This window comes from Microtus ochrogaster, chromosome 1 (genome assembly GCF_000317375.1).
Source record: "Microtus ochrogaster isolate Prairie Vole_2 chromosome 1, MicOch1.0, whole genome shotgun sequence".
Lineage (NCBI taxonomy): Eukaryota > Metazoa > Chordata > Mammalia > Rodentia > Cricetidae > Microtus > Microtus ochrogaster.
The window spans coordinates 88,934,024-88,957,596 of NC_022009.1; the positions used below are offsets into that span (position 1 = coordinate 88,934,024).

General features: G+C 38.2%; 1 protein-coding gene across 9 annotated transcripts in view; it reads right to left on the minus strand.

Moving 5' to 3' along the window:
- Positions 1-23,573, minus strand: part of Nlgn1 (neuroligin 1) — an 865,603-nt gene that overhangs the window by 668,751 nt on the left and 173,279 nt on the right. For 4 of the 9 annotated variants that reach the window (XM_026782765.1, XM_005343897.3, XM_005343896.3 and 1 more), the window contains exons 1-2: positions 21,790-22,267; positions 2,032-2,843 (exon numbers count right to left, since the gene is read on the minus strand). In XM_026782765.1, coding sequence (XP_026638566.1) covers positions 2,032-2,524 — 493 coding nt within the window. In that variant the 5' untranslated portion in view covers positions 2,525-2,843; positions 21,790-22,267. Of the gene's footprint in view, positions 1-1,536; positions 1,597-2,031; positions 2,844-21,789; positions 22,268-23,573 lie in introns of those variants that run through there. The other 5 variants (XM_026782753.1, XM_026782742.1, XM_026782758.1 and 2 more) reach the window with 2 other exon arrangements.

Here is a 23,573-nt window from a genome sequence, read left to right on the forward strand (position 1 = left end):
AAGAAGAAGAAGAAGAAGAAGAAGAAGAAGAAGAAGAAGAAGAAGAAGAAGAAGAAGAAGAAGAAGAAGAAGAAGAAGTTCTGCTGAGTCTTTTCCTCTTGATGGAGTTCTATGAGAAGAAAGGTCATTTTTCTTGCTTACTATCGTATCTTTTGGTGCCCTTATCCTTTTTCTTAATCACACCTTTCTCCTGCATTATGCTTTATTTATGCATTCTTGAACGGCATCTTTATTTATGACTTTGTAAATCAACAACTTTGTGATAGGAGGCTAAAGTCACTTAGCTAATTACACATTCTTGATAAGCAGCATAATAACACCCTCTGCAGAATTCTCCATTAGCTGACAGGCTGTAAGTCACCGCTGCTTTTCTCCTTTGAAAATAAAAGAATGGATTTTTTTTTTAGTTGTTTCTGAGCACTCCCTGCTTCTGCCACACGTCTTCTTAAGCATATTACGAATCTGACCCAGACTATGACCTTAAATTTTATAAGTAGAGGTTCAACTCTACCCAACAAATAAGAGAAATAATAATAGTCGACTTAATGCAAATACTTATGATGGAGAGTTGATGATTTTGTTATTCTAAGTATCTTCCATATAATCCAATCTCATAAAACAGAGTGTTTGGACACTCCTTCCACACAAAGATGCCATGATGAAATCTGACCTGTTCCAGCCAGATTGGAAGTGCAAAGAGCGATGGAACGTACAACACTGGAATATTAATACAACTTCTGTAGGAAGACTGAAAAGTCTACCAAGCTATGAGCAAGGTCAAAATAACACTTAGAATATTTACTGCTATAGAAAATCATAGACTCCTATGAGAGTTTTCCTGAATGTTATATAAAAATGGAGCGTGGTCATGCCGCATTCAGATGCGAGCTTGCAGCTGTCAGTGTCTAGATTTGCTCAATCTGGCTAGAGGATGATTTGAAGGTTGATTTAATTGTAGCTTCTGAATCACGTTCTCCCCATGTTTTAAATTGTTTAACATAAATATATAAATGCTAAAGGCACTTTGAGACTGTAAATATTTTGCATAAAGAATAAAATATCTCATTTTCTTCTAGGAGAGTAACTGAAAATAAAAGCAACTCTTGGGGAAAATATCACTATTACGTCATAATGGAAACTGCCCCATAGCTGTGGCCAGTGTGCAGAAGGATCTAAGACTATACCAACATAAAACAAAGCTTTTGGCTTAACTAATCATTGTGAATAGGGACACACTTCTATACATGTTCAGTAAGAGACCGGCTGTTAAGGCAGTGCTGTTTGGGTTTCTTAGGTAGCATAAGAGTGAGGTAACCTTTTTTTTTTTATATAAGAAAAGAGAAGGCCGAAATTGCATCCATAAGAGCACTACCTATAGGAGAACACAGGCACCAGCAATGAGTTTTCCCAGTACGGTCTGCTCAGCCTGAGCTCTCCTGACTCACTCCCCAGCATCAGCTAATCATCTTCTGGGAGAAGATCTGATTCTCCCTCTATAAATGTTTACATCGTTTTCATTTTCACTTTTATACATACCTCCTTTTCTACATATTTTCTTGCCGGGTTTTCTGGCACATTCCTTGGATATTCTTTTTACTGAAAAATGAATAGAAGACTAGAAAATAACATGGCGCCCCATCACAGACCGCCGGAACATGCAACACCACTATCTAACTTAGTACGTTCCTGCTTTTACTGAGTGCCAAAGAGCCCCAATTCGCTGAGCCTGCACATGCAATGAGGAAACGCTGATGCATCTTCTCAGACGTCATTTGGTAGGAAATGGAAATTTGGGGCCCATTTCTACCTAAGTATACGTGCTGTGGAGGAAAGAAAATGAGTAGGCACAGTGAAAAAATAAGAACAGATACACAGACACACAGAAACAAAAAGAGCGGCATGCAAGCATGTAAAATATGTCTACATGCCAACAGAAAAAGCCATGCATACTACCGGTACACATGAATTAACATTATTCAAACTTAGGAGAGAAAATAAACGTATCTCCCTGTGTTCCTGCAGTTAACTCACCATCTTCAGTTGGGACATAGATGTTTAAGTATAGGCAGTCTTCACTCTGGTCTTGTACATATGATGATACCACATCCAAGTTATTAGTGAACCAAACAGGAAGCATAACTTCAGGCAATCTGCCATCAATGATATTCTGGGGACATACAGGAGCAAATTGAGTAGCATTCCGGATATCAGACCAGGGAGACGGTGGTTCTGGAGGCTGAAAACGATGTTCACCTGTTGGTGGAGCAGCATATGGAACCCCAAGAAACTGAATGACAGGCCCCAAAATTTCATTATTGAGTTCTTTCTTAATTCCTCTTATCTTGCCAAAGTTAGTGGTAACCAATGGGTCTACATCATCCAATTTTTGAGAGAGCACGTGGACAGTCTGCAGCAAACATCCCAACAAACAGAGAGTCAACGGGGCGCCCAACCCCCTGTGTACCACACAAGCCATCATGGCTCTCCAAACATAATTTGGCCACATGCTTCTGGGATGTGCCATGGTCCCACATTAGTTGTCTAGCTCTCTGGTAGAGTGAGGCAAATATATCTGTATCCACTTGGGAACCTTGAAACGATGGTAGAATGCACCTCCAGCTTCTCAAATGTTAGCCTGGGAAGGAAAGCTCGAGGTACCCTTCACGCAGCAAGGATCTCCCATTGATTTCCCACAGGTTGAAGCGGCATCTTCAATCCTCACTACTCATCAGACCATCTCCTATTGACCGGTCTGCTTTCCATAGCAGCAGTGTGGTGGGAGAGGCCATTGGCTGTAGATTTCCCTTTTATCAATCAAATCCAATTAACCGTGGGTCTATATTCTAGAAGAAAAAAAATGAAAATAAATCATTAGTAAGACAAGTTAACAGACACGGTGATACCTAGATCTTTTACAGGATGTAGAAATACATTAAGAGTGGCTAGAGTTGGGTAAGTTGAACACCACGAAGAGAAGATAATGACTTGATCTAAGACTGAAGGTGAAGTGATTGATTATTAGATCATTGAGCAACTTGCCTGCCTACTCTGCATGTGCTAACTTAGAAACAGGCTTTGTCAAACACACACTTTGTACAAAAAGTACAAAGTATTTTTTTTTAAATCAGCACTACAGGTTATAAGTAAAAATTTCCTCTTCATGAATATTTTAATAATTTCAACTAAGTAGAGAACTCATTGAGAAAGCTACAATTAGAATCCCATGAAGAGAAACCCTTTTTCCCAAAGAGTTAGTGTGTAATGGAAGATCAACTTCTAGGGATGATTGTACATATTGAAAACTAAGTAAAAGGAACTACCCAAACCCATATTTATAGTGAACACAAAACAAATGCATTTTAACCTACTCCCTCATGAGTCCTGGTTCCCTGGAACATCTCAATGGTACAGGACATATAACTTAGAGAAACTTACTTTAAACCTAAGGTAAAGAACTGAGGGTGGCAAGCACATGCACGAGAGAAAGAATTGGCACCTTCTCTTCAGACTAAAGATATTTTCCCATCTAACTATATGTTTCAGTTCACAATAGGTTTGCAATGTGCAAATGAATTTCTGAGTCAAAGTCAATATGTTTTAAATTACAAATTTTGTTCTCACTGTTCTGTGAGAGATCAAAGGAAGAATACAAAAAAATGAGCATAGTAATTTAAAAGAACAATCATACCTAATTGTAGCATCTTGCATATTAACACTCATCAAACATCCCATGCTGTTTATTCAGTGCGATTGAAAATGCATCTGAACAAGCTGTAATTCTCAGCGCATGCAATCCGCAGGCTCATCTCGCACCAACTGTCAAGAGCATGCAGCGCAGGAAACTTGTCTTTTCGTGTGTGAACCACCTTCTAAGGTGCTGATTTCTATCAGAGATGGTCCTAATCTGTCGTGGTATGGGAAGATTCGTGAAGACGCGCTGGCCTGGCAGTGACACTGTCCTGACTTAGTGTGACATGAAGGGAGAATGTAAAACTGTACAGGTCAGTAGGAGTTCGGTTTGGGAGCTCCTGCGCCTTAAGCTCTGAAGGTAGTAATGGCGCTGGAGGTAATAAGAAGATAGCTGTCTCTCTTCAAGATTATTCCAGTCTGTGTTAATTGTCATGTAAGCTTAGACCCCCCTCACATTTCAGAATTCCTGCATTGACAGACGATTTAGCTACACACTCAGGTCTTTAAAGAATGTATTATGCCCGTGCATGCTCTGAATCACGGTGGGCCCCAGTGCGGCCGAGTCCTGTTTGCCTTTTTCTGTTAAAAGATATCATTTTACCACTTAAGGTGGAGACCCTATGGGGAGACCTGGAAAGGCTTAGTCAACCTTTTTACTCAGCATTGTTTATAATTAGGTCGATTTCCAGACATTCTCCTTCGCACGATAGGCATCTCATTAATATTCAAAGATTCTTGTTTGGTTATTAAAAAATAACACTCCCCTTTACACTTACAAGTCTTTAGCTTCCTTAATTGTGTTAAGATAAAAACAGACTCCTGTTTCCTGTTGATAGCCTGTTTTAATAGAATATTGGGTCAGAATTCTGCATGGCATGTTGAATTTTCTAATTTTCCTGTTTTGTTCTGTCCAAATATTTTGCCCAAAATATTCCATGTTGCATGTGTATAATCGTGGAGAACTATAGAATTGATCAAAAATTATTTTCTGACCATCACTATTGTAAAAACAATCTTTTAGGTAAATTAATTTAAAAATAGCTTGTTTATATTAGTGAGATCTTTAAAAGCAATATGCATTAAAAGGTGTATTTTGACATTTTTCCATTTATTAATGTTTCTGGAGTAGATGTCAAATTCTTAGGCTTAAGGCATTTACATTTTATTTAGTACAATCTTATAAAAATGGGCACAACTCACAGGAAATGCAGGTTGCAAAAGGTTAAATATACTGGCCAGAGTCTCTGCTTATGAATAGCAGAACCAGAGCCCAGGGTCATCTGATCTAAAGGCCACCCCCGACTATTTCTATTGCACTGTCTTCAACTTGTAATTATGTATAAAACCTCATTGTGGGCCCTAAGACAGGTAAAATGCACGCTGTGCACAACGAAAATTCATGCTGTGCCCACATCAGAAACCACGGTTGGAGACCCTAGGGTCTCGTCACTTGCACAGTGACACACATTGTGACTTCTAGGTTAGAGCGTCAGAGACAAAGCTGTCCCCAGAGCTCATTGGCTGGCTAGACTAGTTGACTTGATGATCACCAGATTCAGTGAGAAATTCTGTTTCAAAAAATCAGATGGAGAGCAGCTGAGGAAGACACCAAACATCAACTCTAGCCTCTGTATGCGTGTGTATGCAGGTGTTTTCCTCCTCACTAAAATGTGCGTACACACAAGTGTGTACACATGCATGCACGCACAGACATACACCTCCTCTCTCTCATGCGTGTACATGCGCGCACATACACACACAAGTAAATCTCCTCATGATCCTATAAAATTTGACCTTGAATTATAAAGTACGCATTTTTGTATTGTATTTCTTTTAAAATATGGAGTCTAGAAACTACTCTAATAACTTTATAGAAACAATTTTTTGCTTGTTTTTTTAAAATTGTTTTTATTGAGCTATATTTTTCTCTGCTCCTTTCCCTTCCTCTCCCCACCCCTTCTACCCTCTCTCAGAGTCTTCATGCTCCCAATTTTCTCAGGAGATTATGTCTTTTTCTATTTCCTATGTAGATTAAATAAATATATGTTTCTCTTAGGGTCCTCATTGTTGTCTAGGTTCTCTGGGATTGTGAATTGTAGGCTGATTTTCCTTTACTTTATATCTAAAAGCCATTTATGAGTGAATACATAAGATATTTGTCTTAGAAACAAATTTCAAATGATTTAACTTGTTCTTGCTGTAAGTTTATTTTATCTTATGTGTTATTCTATTTTTTAATCAATTTTACTTTTCAATAAAGACAGTGATACACTTAATTTTACACAATTATGGTCATCACTTTACAAAAGTATCTCCTACATTCAAAGAGAATGGAACTTTTTCTGTACTTCATAGTCCAGTTAATAGTGCACCTTGAGGTCACTTAGCCTGATATTCTGCTGAGTACTCGATCTGCTTGTTTAACTTCTTTTCAGAGAACACTGCAACAGCCAACCTTGCTTGCCATGGAATTTCCACAAAATCAGCCTTTAAAACCAAAACTAAAGCATAGCTGTATTCTTGAGTCATGCATTGTTCTGTGCCACTGATCCGTAGAGTAACATGTGTGCATATGTATGTATGTATGTATGTATGTATGTATGTATGTATGTTCTAGCAATCATTTGGTGAGAAAAATAAAGAGGTCGAAAGAGGTCTTGTGGAACAAATACCTGCCATGAAAGTTGGAAATGACATAAGCTATTGCTTCACAATTAGTCTTTTTGCAGTAAACACCTTATAAAACTGTTAAAATTCCTTATGATGTATCTCTCATTTCTCTCCATATGATGTTTTCTGTGCTGTTCAATAATTCCAGATTGAAGCCCTTTGTTAGAGACAAGACAGCATAGAGCGAGTAGAAACATGTGAGATACGCATCACAAACAGGCTAGGGGCAAGTCAGAAACCACAAACTACAGACACATGGAAAAGTGGAGAATTCAAACTTAGGCTTGCTTTTGGTAAAATTAATTCAAAAGGAAGTGTTGAATTTTCTTTTTTAATGCAATGCCAACACAAATTGGTGCCTCTGAGGTTATCTTTAATATGTTTTAGTGACTGACAGACAGTCAGGTTGAAATAAAGATGTGGGTAATGACTTGATTTCTTACTGCGGTGGATTGAATGAGAATGTCCCCCATAGGCTCCGATTTCAAACACTTGGTTCCCAGTTGATGCTGTCTCAGGGGTATTCTGGAGAGGCAGCCTTCTTGGAGGAAGCATGTAACAGAGGTGGGCTTTGGGAGTTTACAGACTCACCCCCACTTCTAGTTCAAGCTCTGTTTATTTTTTACTGAGACTGTGCTGCCCCGGCTTCCTTTTTGGTCTTCTTGCTGCTGTTTCTGCCCTGAACTTACAGACCACCCTCTATAATGGTAAGTCATAAAGAAACTCTTTCTTCATTCCTTGCTTTTGATCACAATGTGCTATTTCAGCGACAGAAAAGAACTAACACCACACCAACAATGAGATACCATTCAAATGAATGAAAGAGCAAATGTCCACAAATGACACATAAATAAGTCATAAAATAATATGAAATTGAAATTCTATATAACCATGAAAAGAAAAGATCTAAAATACCAGTGTAGACAAAACTGAGGTTGTAAAATTGAATTTCAAATTAATGTGAAAACCAAAATATTATTCAAAAATGTTAAAAATGCAAAACAACATTATTTATTATTAACAAATGTTTAAATGTGTTATAACAGGTAAGTTGTCAACACTGAATAATAATTAGAAGGAACAGAATTAATTCCAGCAGTTAATTAACTGAAACCTAAGATGGATAACTTGTGGTAAGGCTTTAAAGGGCAACGAGTAATTGCAGCAAATTTGACAAATTCTCAGCATCTAATAGTGTTGGCTAATACACACAAGGAAAACATCTTTATTATAAATTCTCTATATTCTCTTCATATTCTGAATAGTTAAATAAATTGAATAAAATATCCAGGAGAATATGATCAATGTATATAGCACATACTTGTATGAGAATGCCCTGATGTAGCAAATTATCAAATATAATGAATATACACAATACAAATTTAAAAATGAAACACAAGTCCCAGGGAAGTCTCATATTACAAATAGATTAGTCTGTCAGCCCAAGAGAGATTAGGCTTCTGTAATTTAGTGATAGGAAATTTTTGCTCATAATATCTTCTTTTATTTCTTCACCTAAGTTGAATCATGTATGGTCTTCATAAGACAACCTAAAAATAATAAGTAGTATTCCACGAAGGATCCTAAAAGGTGATATAGCATATAACATTCATTTTTCAGTAAACAAGCTGGTTCCTCCACTAGACTATCCCTTGATAACCTAGGTTCAAAACAAACTAGAATCTTTTGAGATATTAGAGAATAACAATGTCCATAGAATATTTTATGCAATCAACAAATATTTATTGAGAGCTTACAATGTGCAAGCCAATGTGCTAAATATTAGAGAATGTTAAGAAATGCCTGCTGATTGTTTCAAAGTAGCTTGTAATATTATAACGAAGAGAGTCAAATGTAAATAAAAGTTCTGATGCAGCTTGTCATGTGATAGATGGGCAGAGACATGGCTTAGTGGGTAGAGGGTCTTGCTGCTGAATACAGGAACACACACAGTAGGAGCCTTATGACTTTCATTTGCTGTCCTGTGACCTCCACATGCACACAATAAGCAAATAAAAACATTGTTGATGTGTACTCAGTGAATACATGACAGATGGGGAAAAGTGACCCAGCATGAACTGACCTCTATCATTACATAGACGCCGGTCTTATTAAATATCAGTACCTGTTTATTATCTACTTTGCTTTATAAGTGATTGCTTGTATTTGTTTTATTATTCAGCCAGAGTTTCCTGTGCTGAATTTTCTAGGATTTTTATATGATTTTATTTAGCACGTTTATGCCTGTTCTTAAATCTACATAAAATTCTTTGTAAATGGATAATCTCAGTTGAATTAAGTCAAGAGGCTTACCACTAGAACTGCATGGTCTTGATGAAGACCCTTAGCCAAGACTGTCATACACAGGAGATTCTTTAGGTTTCAGAACACCTATGTATCTATAAAGTCAACATTACAATTCAATTAGTGAACACAGGCAAACATATTGCTCCTATATATGTGTGTATATATATATGTGTGTGTGTGTGTGTGTGTGTGTGTGTGATCTGTGCATCAGTGTACTCACAGGTGTAATATATATATATATCGGATGTACATATATACATACACACATATAAGCATACATACATATATATGTATGTGTATATATATATATGCCATGTGACCTTATGATTACAGTCTTAAACTCTTGAAATGGTTCATTCTAGTTGATTCTATTTCTATTTGCACAAGAACAAAAAACAAGGTTCATAAGTGTTAAATGCCTAAGCCTTGTCCAGCGGATATCAGAGCAGCCATTCAAACCCCTTCCTGCTCTCTTTCTCTCATAAGAGAACTCCTTGCTCTGCACAGTGTGGTCATTACCTCCTCTGCTTCAGAGATAAACTTTGTTTGACCCCTTGGAAACATAAGTATAGACCAATTTAAATGCTTTGCTGATTTTCTGCTCTCCGTAGAATGATACTGTGAGTTTTGATTTCAGTTTTTCTGAAAAAAAAAATCTTATTGAAAAGCAAGTATGCAAACATGGAGCTCAGAAATAATGAGGGTAGCTGGGCTGTGATGGCAGAGTCATTAATCCTAGCACTTGGAAGGCTGAAGAATGTGGATCTCTGGGAGTTTGAGTCCACACTGTTCTACAGAGCAAGTTCCAGAGAAACCCTGCCTGGAAAAAAACAAAACAAAACAAAACAAAAAAAAAAAACACAACAAAAAAGACCAAAAAAACAAATAAACAAACAAAAAGAAAAGATTGAGGGTCAACTGCATTAACCAAATATAAAGTATTGATTTTTATCTATGAGTAATACCAAAACCATACTTAGCAATAGTAAAAAATGGTAAAAAATGACAAGTTAAGTAAAATTTAATTAATTTAATAATAAATGTTTCAGTCATTGATCAAATTTGGCTACAGGACAGTAAGGTGCCTGTGTGGTCAGCTCACTGAGAGTGAAGCTCAATGCCAGCAGATGGCTTTACATGTCCAAGTGGTGGTAGCCAAGACACAGAGACAGCAGCTATGAGCCTACAGTGGAGAATACTGAAACCGAGGCATGAATATTTGCATAAGGCATTTAGTTGTCCTGCTTTTTGTTCTGTGTTCTTTGCCCATAATAAAGGTATTCAGTGATCATGGCTGAGTTTTTTTATGTCAACTAAATACTTAAAGTAACTAGCAGGTAATCACTTCTCATAACAAATATTTAAAAAACATAACTAATGTCATGGTTTAAAAGTTGTTTGGCATGAAAAGACGAGACATGTCTACCTGTAGTTAATGGACTATGACTGGATTGTGACTCTATCATAATCCATTGACCAGAGCTAGGGGAGTGAGAAGGAGGCCTCACAACAAATATGAAAGGGTGCACATTAGGGAACATATTCCAGTGAAACCAGTAACAATTTTTCATGGATGCTGTGGGGCTCATGCTCCTTGAGATCAGCCCAGATTTTCAGGAATGCAAGCCTGTAATTCTGTGGGATCATTCTCACCCCAAATCTCCACCTATGAATTGATAGAAGGAAGAATGTATTAAGATTCCCTCACTTTGTTTTGGGGATGTTCTTATGAGATGTTCCAAAAAACTTTAAACTTTATACTAAGTGAACTTATATTAGAAGTTAAATTTTATACTTAGAGAAGATAGTCTTTTCTCTTGGTTCCCCCCAACACATATTGAGAAAAACCAACATGGGGCATAAAGGGGAAATATTTTTCCTGCTAGGAGGCCATACTCTACTTTGACCAGAACTGAAGGAATGAATGCTGGATGCGGTTTCAAGGCAAGCAGGAGCTAAACCCCACATGTCCTTCATTAAGAGGCTAAACTGTTTGGATTTTATTTAGATTTCATCAGCAAGTGATGGAAAGCCATCAGAATCCCTATCAAGGGAGGAAGATTTTCAACTTTATTCATAGCAAATTAAACTGGCAGCTTGTGGAGCAGGGTTGGCCACAGTTAGGTGTCTACAGCCCACCTCAAGACAATTATACATGAGAGGGAAAGCGAGCACCTTTGAAGTAGAAAACTAGAAGAAAATGAAGTAAGCTTGACTACTACGTGCATTTGATCTAAACCCAGCACCTCCACAAGGTGGGCACAGCATCAAGCACAGAGTTTCCTTTGGAAGGTAAAAGTGTTAGCACTTGCCAGGAGAGTCACTTTGTAGTTATTGTTGTTTGTCAGCGTGAGTTAATGTGTTAGAACTTATAAAATTGGATAAATAAAGTTATTCATCTTTCATCAAGTTACAGTTAAAGTAGTCTTTGTCAAATGGACTACTGGTAAGTCTATATAGATTTAAGGAATAATAACTAATAATGTTAATAATAATAATCACATCATAAGTAAAGAACAAAGTCATTAAATAAAGCTTTTCCTTTTACTACAATATCTTTTCCAGCTACATAACAAGATTAAAAGCAACAAATAACTAGTCAGTCATAATAGCAAATCAGAAAAAAATGAAAACATCAGCTATATAACTTTGTAAGGGCCTTATGTCTATTCCATTAACTATGCACTAAGCCCTAAGCACCCTTGCGCCTTAAACTGTTGATGAGTGCTGCCATAATAGATTCATAAGCCTTTTTTTAAAAACTGGGCTTGTCTTTCTGATCTTGCCAATTCCAGATGTTGCTTCAATCCGGTGATATTCACATTTATACATTTGAGAGTTTGCCTATCAAAAATGTAAATTGCACCATCACAAAGATGTGAGAACCACAGCCTTGAATGGATTGATTGGAGGAAAAGAGAAACAAATTTTCATTCATATTAAGTTTGAACTATTAGCTGGGTCCATGCAGAATTCTGTAAAACTGAAATGGACCATAAATATGGTAGATCACCAAATAGTCTTCTGAACCATGCTCCAAACATATGTGTCCATGCCATTTACACCTCAAAACAGACATATATTAAGTATTCCTATCTGAGATGAATCAAAAAATAGGTTTTAATAGGTTAGATATTGTGTCCAAGGCCACAAATGTAAGAAAAGGCAAACTGAAAATACAAGCACAGGACTGCCCAACTCCAAACATATGTCTAAATGGGTTTGATACAGAGTGCTCAGCTGTGCACCCTAGTGAGACCAATTCAGGGTAGCCATATGCTCACTGTGGCCGAGTATTTGAGGAGTGTGGAGCACACGAGACACCAACAGGAAAGAAAGAGAAAAAGCTGGAGATTGGCCTGCTGGGGTTAATTAATAGGTATAATCTTGAGCAGCTACAAACAGTGTGGTACTAGAAACTTATCCAGAAGCAATTTATAGCCAGGGACAGAAAAGAGGTGATGAACTGGGGTCTGGGCAATGAAAATGAAGAATGCTAGAATTATAAGGAGCAATGGCAGTAAGAAAGGTAATTCCGGTGTTGAGATTACCTGTGTCAAGAATGTAGAAGAAGCTGGAATCAGAAAGATTTAAAGAGGAAAATTAAGAGTGTATTAGAACCATGGTTTAAAGAACTCATATTCTGATATGTAAATATCAAATTCTCACTGATTATATACAAGTTCAAGGCATGCTGGGCCAATGCTGTGGCCATATGAAGATGTAGGTATTAAACAGATGTGGAATGTGGGGTGCACTCTAATGATACCAGCTTTGGTGGATAGAAGTAGGAGCTTTAAGAGTTCAAAGTCACTCTTGAGTACATAGTGAGTCTTAGGACATTCAGTTCTGCTTGAGATCTTGAGTCGGGGGTACTGATGCAGGAATAAGTACCTTCTTCATGACTAAACATGCAATTCAATCTTCTATATCCCCATGAAGTAGAAATCATTAACATCCCTTTGTAAGAGTTTGGTAACTACAAGTCAGAAACATAAAAAAATATTTCTTATTGAAACACTCTTCAATAAGACAAGAGCAGGACCCATAACTTGTGTAGTGGTACGTCCCTCTCCTCTCTGCAGAAGTGGCTTTACTTCTTCCCTCCCTCCTGGGCTGTCTTCACTCTCCATGGCCCTGTCCAGTGATGAGAAGCAATGGAGAAAGTCAGATATTGAGAAAAGACAAACAAAAGTTAACAACATCCCAAGAAACAGCCAACAAAGTTATGTTACAGACCGACTGACAACAGTATACACATCAGTATGAAAGAAGCCTCTCACTGTGGGAGGAATGCCCAGGGGCTTGGGTGCAGCTAGTCCACTAATGTCCTCTCTAGAGGTCTCTCTCTATCGGTGTTTGCCTGGAGGACCCCTGACTAGCAGGCCATTTCTCTCTTATTTCATCTTTCCAGCCATAAAAGAAACTCCTTGTCCTCAACTTTCAAAGTATTTATTATCCTCCTGAAATCCTCTCTTACATACTATCACAGAAATTGGTCTCCTCAGTTTCTGTCTTCAGCTTCACATTTAGTAAACACGAGTGCAGAACAAAGGAATGCCTGGCTTCTCAAGGAAGCTGGAGTGCAACCCGGAAGGCAAAGCATTATGGAGACCCGTTAGTCAGACAACTGTTTAGTCATCAAGGGTCAGGAGACAGCTGTGGGCTGGAGTGGAACAAAGGACCTGAATTCTGAAAGAAGATTTGCAAGATTAAGGTTTAGAGGTACAATGTGTCTGACAGACTGAGCCTACAAATGCCACAGAGACTGAGGCTTCTCAACAGGACCAGAGGGAAGATAAAATGGTTCACTTCTGACTGCAAAGGAGAAGGGCGTGAACACATAAAAATGTGTAAACCATCTTAGGGGCAAGGTATTATCTCAGTACATATTATGTGCACATAGACATATGTATATATTAACAGGTTAGAAAGCAGCCATGAATTTGAAAGAGTAAGGAGGGGTGGGTATGCAGGATGGTTTTGAGGGAGGAAAGGGAAGGGGTGAATGATGTAATTATATTACAATCTCAAAACATAAAAAAATTAAAAATTCTTATGTTGAGTAAAATAAGAATAATTGCAATCATAGAAACAGCATGATGGTAAGACTAGCTTTGATCTTTGAGAATAGAGGTCACATCTTTCACATTCCTGGTTTAAAATAATGAGAGATGGTCCTGGAGAACTCGAGAAAATATTTCTTGAGTGAATACCCCTTTACTCATTCCACTGTTTGCCATCATTTAACACCATCCTACTTCTGGTTGTGGGTTTGGGAAACCTGATCTCTCTAAAGGCCTTAGCTTATAGATATTCATGTAAAGGGAGATAAAGCAGAGCAGACAGAAGTATGCTAAAGTTCAATGAAAATGCCTTCTTATTCAGCAGAAGCGCCTATGGACCACTATGGAGATGATGAATTGCTGTCCAGCAAGTCAAGGACTGAAAAGCCACGGCACCTTTTTTGACAACATGAAGGGCAGGAGCTGGAAGCAATGTCTTTTTTTCTTTACTGTGCAGCTGGATCCTTCTATAATAAACACCTCTGCACTGCTGGCTAATGCTGGAGAGCACCCTACCCTTCTGTTCATTTTTTTTCTTGGGGGTATGGAGAAAGGCACTTATCATTAACTATGTAAAATAAGTTTTGCTTTCTATTTATTCTGAGCATGCTATGAAGTAGCATCTCAAATATTCATTTTAAATCTAGAGACGATTTAGAGGTCCTGACTTCGAAATGAACAGAAAGGTGAAGGGGCAAGCATAGAAGAAACAGAAGGGTCTTAAAATGTCAGGAGCAACAGATTGGATGCATATGTAAAATACTGCCGGACATGTTTTTCAAACCAATGAGTGACCCTGCGATCTCCCTGAAGAAAATGAATAACCACTCAGGAGCTCAGAGGAGACAGCCAGGTGGAGCTGATTGCTTCCCATGATATTAAATTGATGCTTTTGTCTGAACAGGCCACCCATAGGTCACAAGTCATTGCTTGTAGAAGCAACTTACTTATGCTTCCCAGTACCTTATAGAGAAGCTAGCACAAGGAAAGCAGCATGGCATTTCCCGTTCTTGGTTTAAGCTTATTTTTGTTTCTAGTGAGTGGCCAGCCACTGGAAAGAATGAAACCCCTCTTCCTGGTACCCTATCATCTAATTAACATTCCTTTAAAACATCCCTTCTTGCCAGAGAATGGCCCCCACTTTGGCAGAGGAGAAGGGATGCGAAGTTGCTGGTGTGGCTCTGTCACGCTGTGTCAGTCTTGCCCCTCAGAGGGTGATTAGCAGAGAGAGTGGAGTTAGGCTGTGCCATTCAGTCCCCATCTTCTGCGGGAGTTGGCAAACACTATAGTGGCTATTGTTTAAGGAGCAACTGTCTATACAGTTGGGCTGAGACCACAAACTTCTTTCACACAAGACACCAAGCACCAACAATGGCTTCCTGAAGCCCCCGACCTTGCACAGATTTCAAATGACAAAAATATGATGCTAGCTATCTTCTTCATAAACAGACATGTTTTTCTTAATACTGCAATACTGTTTGATTCCTAACAATCACATGATTCAAAACAGAATTCCCTTCATGGGCCGTTTATGTAGCACATTAATAAATAAAATATAAATAACAATTTAATATACTCATATGTGTAAAGAATTGCAGTGTACCTTTCAATAAGTTATAAGAAAGGAAATGATTCTATTGCACTAGTAATTCTAAATTAATTCTTAAAATAAAATAAGCTAAATGTGATTGTCATTAAAACTTTTTATTTATTATTTATTTTTTATTAAGATTTAGGATTTTAAAATAATCTTTTTGGGGGGAGATATAGAACATTATTTTAAATTATTTGTAACTCCAAGTAGCTGATTTTATGTTTAAAAAATAAAAGCGGACTCAGGATCCATTAAGCAGGGGCAAATCCCTCCTGCATTGCTGAAGTATTGGCTATCCTGATCAATTCTTGGGAAGGGAAATAGTTGTCTCCCATGGTGTAACCACCAATGAGCCCACAAGCTCTACGGGATACTTCCCATCCAATGGTCAAACAGATGTCCCTGTTTAAACTAAATGCATCATAAAACAAAACCAAAAGGGCTGGTAGTGATGGGGAGTATTCACAGCAATGGGAGGAGGATGTGGGAGGGGAGAGAGGAACGCGAATACATTGGGTTCACATATGAAATTGTTAGTGCTGCAAAATTAATATACTTTAAAAGACTACCTCTTAATTACATGTAATTAGAATTTGTCACTAGGAATGTTAACTAGGCCAATGCAATTAAAGAACTCCCTGGCCTGCTCTGAAATGAAACTTAATATTTTTTATAAACTATCAATAAAATAACTAACACAAAGTAAAATGGGGTAAGCTAATGAGTGAAATGGCTTACCAATGGTAATCTATGGAGGCTAAAATAATGTTAATTGTATATTGGGCTAAATTCAGTGCTCTTAGTAGTCCATCCAGGTGGTCTTTTTGACCTCCAATATGGAAAAGGGGTGACAAAGAGCTCATAAAATAATCTAGTAAATAATATCATAATGTATCATATATATGCATAAAGTTACTTTAAAAGCTACACGTTTTTATTTTTAAACTGATGTACAGTTACCTGACAGCTCTACATGCTGGGGAGAAGCCCAGATCCTTGCCATCATGAAGGTTGTAGATGCTGAAATTACGGGGTCAAGCGACTTTGTAAAGGAGTTTCAGTCCGGATGCTATTATTAAAGACTACAGCTCTAAATTGTAGAGAACTTTGGAATCCTCAGAACATGTGCATTAGTGCAGTTGGCACAATTGAAGAAGTCATGAAACTGGTGAGGGTTTTACTCATAAGAAAAGGATAGATAACATTGTCACTTGTGTGTAGAGTTTTGGACAGCTACATAATACAGATTTAAATCAAAAATGACAAATGCACTGTCTTAAAACACAGTGGCTGCTGAAGTGAGCCTGTGTGCCTTTTAGGTTAACTATTGAGTGGTTCAGGTATCTCTTTCAGGTACAGAGAGCGTGGCAAGGTGTTGGTCAATGTCTTAAGCAGGAAAGAGTGGTTACTGCTCAGTGCTCTCCAAGGAAGGTCCCTTTTGCTATAGGAAACCTAGAGTACTGGTGATCACACCTTGACTTTTATTATGCTGATATTCCCTGATCCCAGACATGACTTTGTTGAATTTGCAAGTCTAGTTAATGCTTTATAGGCCAGTATGAAATAAGCAACCATGATTTTCTAAAAGGAGATGTTAATTCACCTTTAAGTTGTACATTTAATATTTTTCCTGAAAACATAAAAATACATGATTGCCTAGAAAAACCAAAATGGGATTCCTAGTGTTATATACAATAGATTGTAGCAATCTATACAAAAGAGAAATCATTGTAGCAGTTGAGTGTTTTCCAAATTAGATATCAAGGACACTGGTTGAATTCTCTACTTTTAGAGTGTATTCTTTAGACAAGAGTGTATCCTGTATTTAAAGGAATAGTTAGTTGCCCAATAGTCCATATACTCTACAGCTTTTGTCCCCTGCCCATACATCTGTTATCACCACCAAATAAATCTAGATTATAAAATATAAAGAAAGAAAGAAATAATGAACCTATTTGTTTTCTAAACCACACAAGGTTAAATAAATTATAGAAAGATAAGTCGACAGAAATAGAGTTTGCTGTGATCACTACCTACAGAACCCCTGGAAGGGAAGGCATGAATTCACATCTAGTTGCTGGCATTTTCTTTATCAGAGAACTGTACTCTAGAAAAAGTCATTGTTTGACCTTTTGGCAAGGAATTAATACCAAATGAAAACAAAACAAACAAACAAAAAAAGCACAACAGAGAAACAGAGTCCAGAGTCTGTTTATGTAGGCTAACTCCTCCTCAACATGGGGCCTGCCCTGGAGTGTGTTTCATTTGGAAGGAGTTTCAGAGGGGAATAAATATGATTATATATAGTCAATGTTTACGAAAAATGAATTAGCTTTATGTACAAAATGTTTGGCTAATATTTGAAATACTAATGTTGCCATACAAACGATGGAAAAGTAAAAACATTTTTTAAGAACAGTATATATTTTACAGGTTCCATAAAAATGTTAGGATTCAAAGCTAAATTCTACTTCATTTGGGTGGTCTTGTCTCAGCTCAAAACTTCTTTTGTTGCAATGTATCACTGTGGTTTTTTCATTTTGCATCTCTAGCACTATGTTAACTTGCTGTTTTTCCAAAATGAATTTCATGCTTAGCTTGCATTTCTTAATTAAAACTTCCTTTAGCAATTCCTAATATGTGTATTATTAAAACTCATTAGACCCATTCACACATGCCTGTCATATTTGGCTGCACATTCATATACTGAAGTGCTTCATATATAAAAAGAAAAGGAAATAACAAATACAGAGACTTGAAAGTTTCATGAGTGTTGGGACGAGGGAGTGCCTGCAAGGCCCATAAGGCTTCACACAAAAGAGACATCACCGCCGAATCTCACATGCTGACACTTCCCTGACCTATAAACTCTGCAGTAATGTCAGCAGTAAAGTGCCTTCCATTGAGTAGAATGTCTCTCTTACATGTAATGGAAATAGGCACAGAAGAGATTATATTGACTGCTATAAAATGAATTCATATAAAAAACCCCAAAGTTTAATGTCTAATAATTTCAAATGCCTGGAGTGATTTACTAGTTTTCTCTGACTTCTGTTAAGCTATGACTTGGCAGTCTTTTTTTTCCCCCAACAGATAAGCTACTAAAAGTGAGCATGAACTTTTCTTTTTTCTTTCTTTCTTTCTTTCTTTCTTTCTTTCTTTCTTTCTTTCTTTCTTTCTTTCTTTTTTTCTTTCCTTCTTTCTTTCTTCCTTCCTTCCTTCTTTCTTTCTCATCCTTTCTTCTTTTTTTCTTTTTATAGAGGGTAGTAAATATATCTCACATTTTTTTATAGCAATAGAGTAATAATTGATATTTCTCAACATGGCTTTGTCCTCATCAGACCAGGAACACCTAACGCAATGTTTTGCTATTGAAGAACCTTTCTTTGAGAGAGCTGGGGATGTTGCTATCTCATGCCCATTGAGTACTGGCTATGCCAAGATGTTACAAATTACCTTTAAAGAAACAATGAAAAGTATAAAAGCATATTTTAGCTTTATTGAGGTGTTTATTAATTCCATCTTTATTTCTCTGGTCTTGGCAAATTTTAAAGATTAAACATTGATATTTCAAATTCATGTAAAGGCAAGTTTTTTATTTCAGGTCCCAGTAAGGCAAAAGATATAGAAGTTTTGTACCAAAGATAATACATGCTAAATTTCAATAATGCAGAAAAGTAAAATTTTCCTCTCCGATTCTGCTTCTACTTAAGCATTGGTAAAGTTTAAGAAGCAGGGGCAGGGTGGGCAAGAACTCTTAACCAAATATGGTTAATCATCTCAAAATCATGGAAGCTGCAACCAATAGGTCAGTAATTTCTGGATTTTAGGACAGTTAGACAACATGGAAAAGGATACAATTTTCAAGAGGAATAGGCAATGTTCATACCCACACCAATAACTTTGGGGAATCCAATGTATGTCTTGCCATTCACATTAAGAACCATATTTAGAATTAGCACTAATTGTGAACTAATTAGAATTTTTAGCACTAATTGTGAACTTCTAACCTTTTAGTCCAAATTATAAATATTGTATAATTCTGATATAAAGTATAAAGAATCAATAAAGGACACTGCACTCCTTGGAATGATCATCACGTGTGTTGAAGAAGATACAGCAGCATGTAGTTAACTCACAAACCTTGCAGGGACACATCAGTTCTGTAAGTGGCCCACTTGTCAAACTACACTGAACTTGAGTGCAGGAACTGGTTATGGTTGTGAGTTTAGAAGTGTGGTAGTGGTTCTCTATAGACAACTTCCTTTACTATTGGTTGCCCAACCTTGTACTACCTACAAGATTATATGGATCTACTGTAGAAACACTACCAACCTCCATGATACAAAGAGAAGGTCAAAGTTACTGCCTTTCCTTTTTCACCACTTAAGGAGAGCATAATGAAGCCTTGGAAAATATCAGCTACTCTTGACAGAAACATCCTTGCCAGCCCCTCTAAGTGTGTTAGCTCACCCACCCTCAACAGCAGTCTGAGACAAGAATCACCGCAAATTCATTGCTTTCAGAATACATAAGGAAATCTTTATAAGGACCCCCATTTTATATTTCAAATTTTTAATTGCTTTTTTTGTCAATAATTGTAGTCTTTCTCAGTTAGTCTGAAGAAAGAAATATTTACCCATCTATCATTCAACGTGACTTTTTTATAAACTAATATTCTTTCTATTGGTGTAATTGGATGTTAAATATTTCTGGACTGTGTGGCTAGGAGCAGTTGCTAGAATGTACCAACACACAGAACATCCATTCTTCTCCCTCCAAGGCACACAAACCACGTGACAGAGAAGCATGGAGAAGAGGCAGAGCCAGCTTCTGAGCTACCTGCAGAAAATGAATGTGCTTGCAGAAGTCCTTCCTGTGCTTCTAGTAGTTTAGAAAGTTTAATCAAAGCCCACAGAAGCAAGAAACAGCCCAGATTCCACTTTAAAAATCCTGGTACATAAAAGTGTTCCACTTGGTAACTGAATCTTAAAAATACAAATTTCAAATGCTAGTTTTCATAGCCAGAATGCATGAAGTACTTGAAGTTTGTCAAGTAAGTATTGGAGATGAGCTGAGATGACCCCGAAGCTCTATCTCTGGTGAGTCCAGACCTAAAAGAGAATCTTTAACATTAAAACTATAACGTTAAAACTGCACACATTTCACAAGTTATAAGTATCTAATGCCTTCTTTGGGAAATTAAAATACATCAGATGCAGCATTCTATATCTTGCCAATTACCTATCTTCATTTTATTTCAGCATTTGAGTGCTTGATAGTTTAAAAGCAAATGCATTGTCCTTAAATAGAAAACGGCCACTGAAAGACACTGAAGTGTGAGGGGCTGTGAGGGGTTTCATCTGTCTAATCCATCTAGAGACACTTCTATACATTCATAAATACTTAGATATTATTTATTATTATGTAAATATAATTGCGCTGGAGCTATGCAGACCTCAAACTTGGGTGAGAATGTCCTTTTCCGGATTCCCAAGCAACTTTTACTTTCCTAAGCCAATTAATATTCACATATTGAAAGATTAATTTTAATTACCTCTGGCGAAATCGATTTCCTTCTGAGAGCACAGAGGTTTTTTTCTTGAGAACTACAAAATTTCTTTAACTGAAAAAAAAAATTAACCTAAATTCGGCTGCATAAAAAAAAAAAATCTCGAGAAACACAAGCGCTCACAGCTCACTGGGAAAGAAAAGCCAGGAGTCAGGAGCAGGGCAAGGCAGGCTGGGATCACAAATGCAGCTGCCTGCCTGGTGCACTCGCCAAGCTGGGCCCGGGGCTGGAACGCTGCAAAGAGGTTCGCTCATCTAACTCAAGAAAGTTAAATCTGACTGTATTATGCAAAGTCCTACAAGGAAGTCACGAGATAACCTGTGTGGCAGAATCCCACTTCTTTCTCCTGGATCAGATACAGTGACTGTAACCCTTTAGTGTCTGAGAGAAGAGGGAGGTGGGGAAGGGCAGGAAGAAACAGAGGGAGGGAACATCGGAGCTTATGAATAAGACCACCCTCCTGCTGACTGCATCCCCAGCGAGATTCCTCAAGAAGCTTAGACAGCCTGGGAACCTGGGCCGAGGCAGCGCGACGTGGACCAGAGCTCTCCCCCACCCTAGCAGGATTTTCTAAAGCACTGGATGCCTCTTCTCCTTAAAGTATCGCTAGGAGAAAAATCACCGCTCCGAGAGGGAATCTTACAGCCTAGAGATCCCCCCTCGCCCAAAGGCAAAGTTGGGGGACAGGAGGCTGCTTGGCTTCCCTACTGAGGCCACAAAACCCAGGTTTTGAAGCTTGGTGCGGGCGGAGCGGTCGCGATGCCTGGGAGGTGCGCGAGGTGGGCTGAGAGCCTCCTCGCCCCATTTCTCCGGCACCGAGTCCGCAACCCCTCCCGTACAGTGGTACCCAGACCGGCAGCCCTCGCCCAAGGGAAGAGCCACAAACTTACCCTCAGCAAGACACGTCCACGGAGGGAGCGCCCTCATCTTCCCCCGGTCCTTTCAATTATTCAAGGAGGCAGTTTTAACAACACTTCGCCTTCAAATTCAAGTCGAAATGGTCAAAGTATTTACCAGTTTGTAGATGCTTTCTTTTCAACCGCCGGAACTGGGTAATTCTTGTTTCAGAATTCAAGACGCTTCCCTTATTTATTTATTTATTTTTTTTCTTTAAGCAGCCGCAACCCCAGTTCCACCTCCCCCTCCCTCTTTATTCACCCACGGACACTTCCTAAACGTGTGGATTGATGCTTTTTTTTCTTTCCAGATGCTGCCACGATCTAGAATTCTGGAGAAGCAAAGCCGCAACCGTGTAATTCCGACCGTCAGGCAAGAAAATACAAACGATCAAACAACGTTACTTCTTTGCGCTGCGATCAGATAATCCTACTAATCCAATAGATTTATCTCGATTGGAAATTGACCTCAAAAATGAATTCCCAGTGCTGGTGTCCAGCAGAACGATTCCATAGCTTTATCCGGGTTACCAGGAGCGGTGGTTTCTTTCTTTCCTTTTCTTCCTTTCTTTATTTCATAAAATTTTTTTTGAATTCTGGTTGCACTGCTCGCAAAAAAAAATGCCGAAGACCCTGGTTTCCCCTAATACAGGTTTCTACTCCAAATCAGTGCAGAAAGAAAAATGGTCCAAAGGTACCCCTAGTGGCTCGAGGCGATATTGCAGGAATTTCACTTTTTTTTTTTTTTTCTCCATCCGCTCTTCACCTTTTCCACTCCCCCCTCCCCCTTGCTCCCCTGACTTCTGGGAAAAAACTTGCTGTTGTAGTAACCATGGGATTGAACTCCGATTAATACTAGTAGAATAAAACTGCTTAAACATATTGGGTGGTCTTTGCGTTACACTGGAAGACTGAGGATCCCTGTTTCTGACTCCTTGATATTTAAGTTCTTCCCAGATAGCATTTAGTAGCTAAAATGCCAATTTGGGGAATCACTGTGATTTCAAAAAAAAAATGTATTTATTTTCTAAATACCAGTAGTTAGTAGAGTGTGTGTGTGTATGTGTGTGCACACACATACACACACACACATACACACACACACACACACACACACACAGAAGGTCCTAGTCTTCCTAAAATACATTGTTTTCAGAAAACCATTTAACATTTTCCTTCCTTTGTATACATATGATAAAGGATATGAACTACTAAGATGATATTTTATCATTTTAAACAACCTTTAATTACATTTGTCTCTTTATTTACCTCTATGAATGTATGTGTAAACCTGCACACATGCCCGAATGTGTGTGGAAGTCATTTTGAGGAGTTAGTTCTCTCTAGCCTGTGTGCCCTTGGCGATCCTTATCAGGTCTTCAGGTTTGGTTCAAGCACTTTACTCACAAACTGTCTTGCCGGCTCTCATTTTAAAATATTTTCAGATGTGCTTTTATTATTTTAGTCATATATCCATATGTGTGCGTGTGCTTATGTGTATGCCACATGTGTGTCCATGGGGCCACAGAGGACAAGAGTTGTTGGATTCCTAGAGCAGACTGTTGGGCGCCATCCAGCTTGGCTGCTGAAAACTGCACTTGGGTCTTGGCAGGAGCAGTAAACACTCTCAGCTGTGTACCCCTCATTTCGGGTTTTTGATGTCTGTTCAGAAAAGCAGGTTCGACGCCTGCGTGTCCAGTGAGAGGGGAATGCCTACCCATCATGACTCGGGTCTCCATGTGCCTTGTTTGAAATCTTTAGAGTTTCAGTGGCCTCGG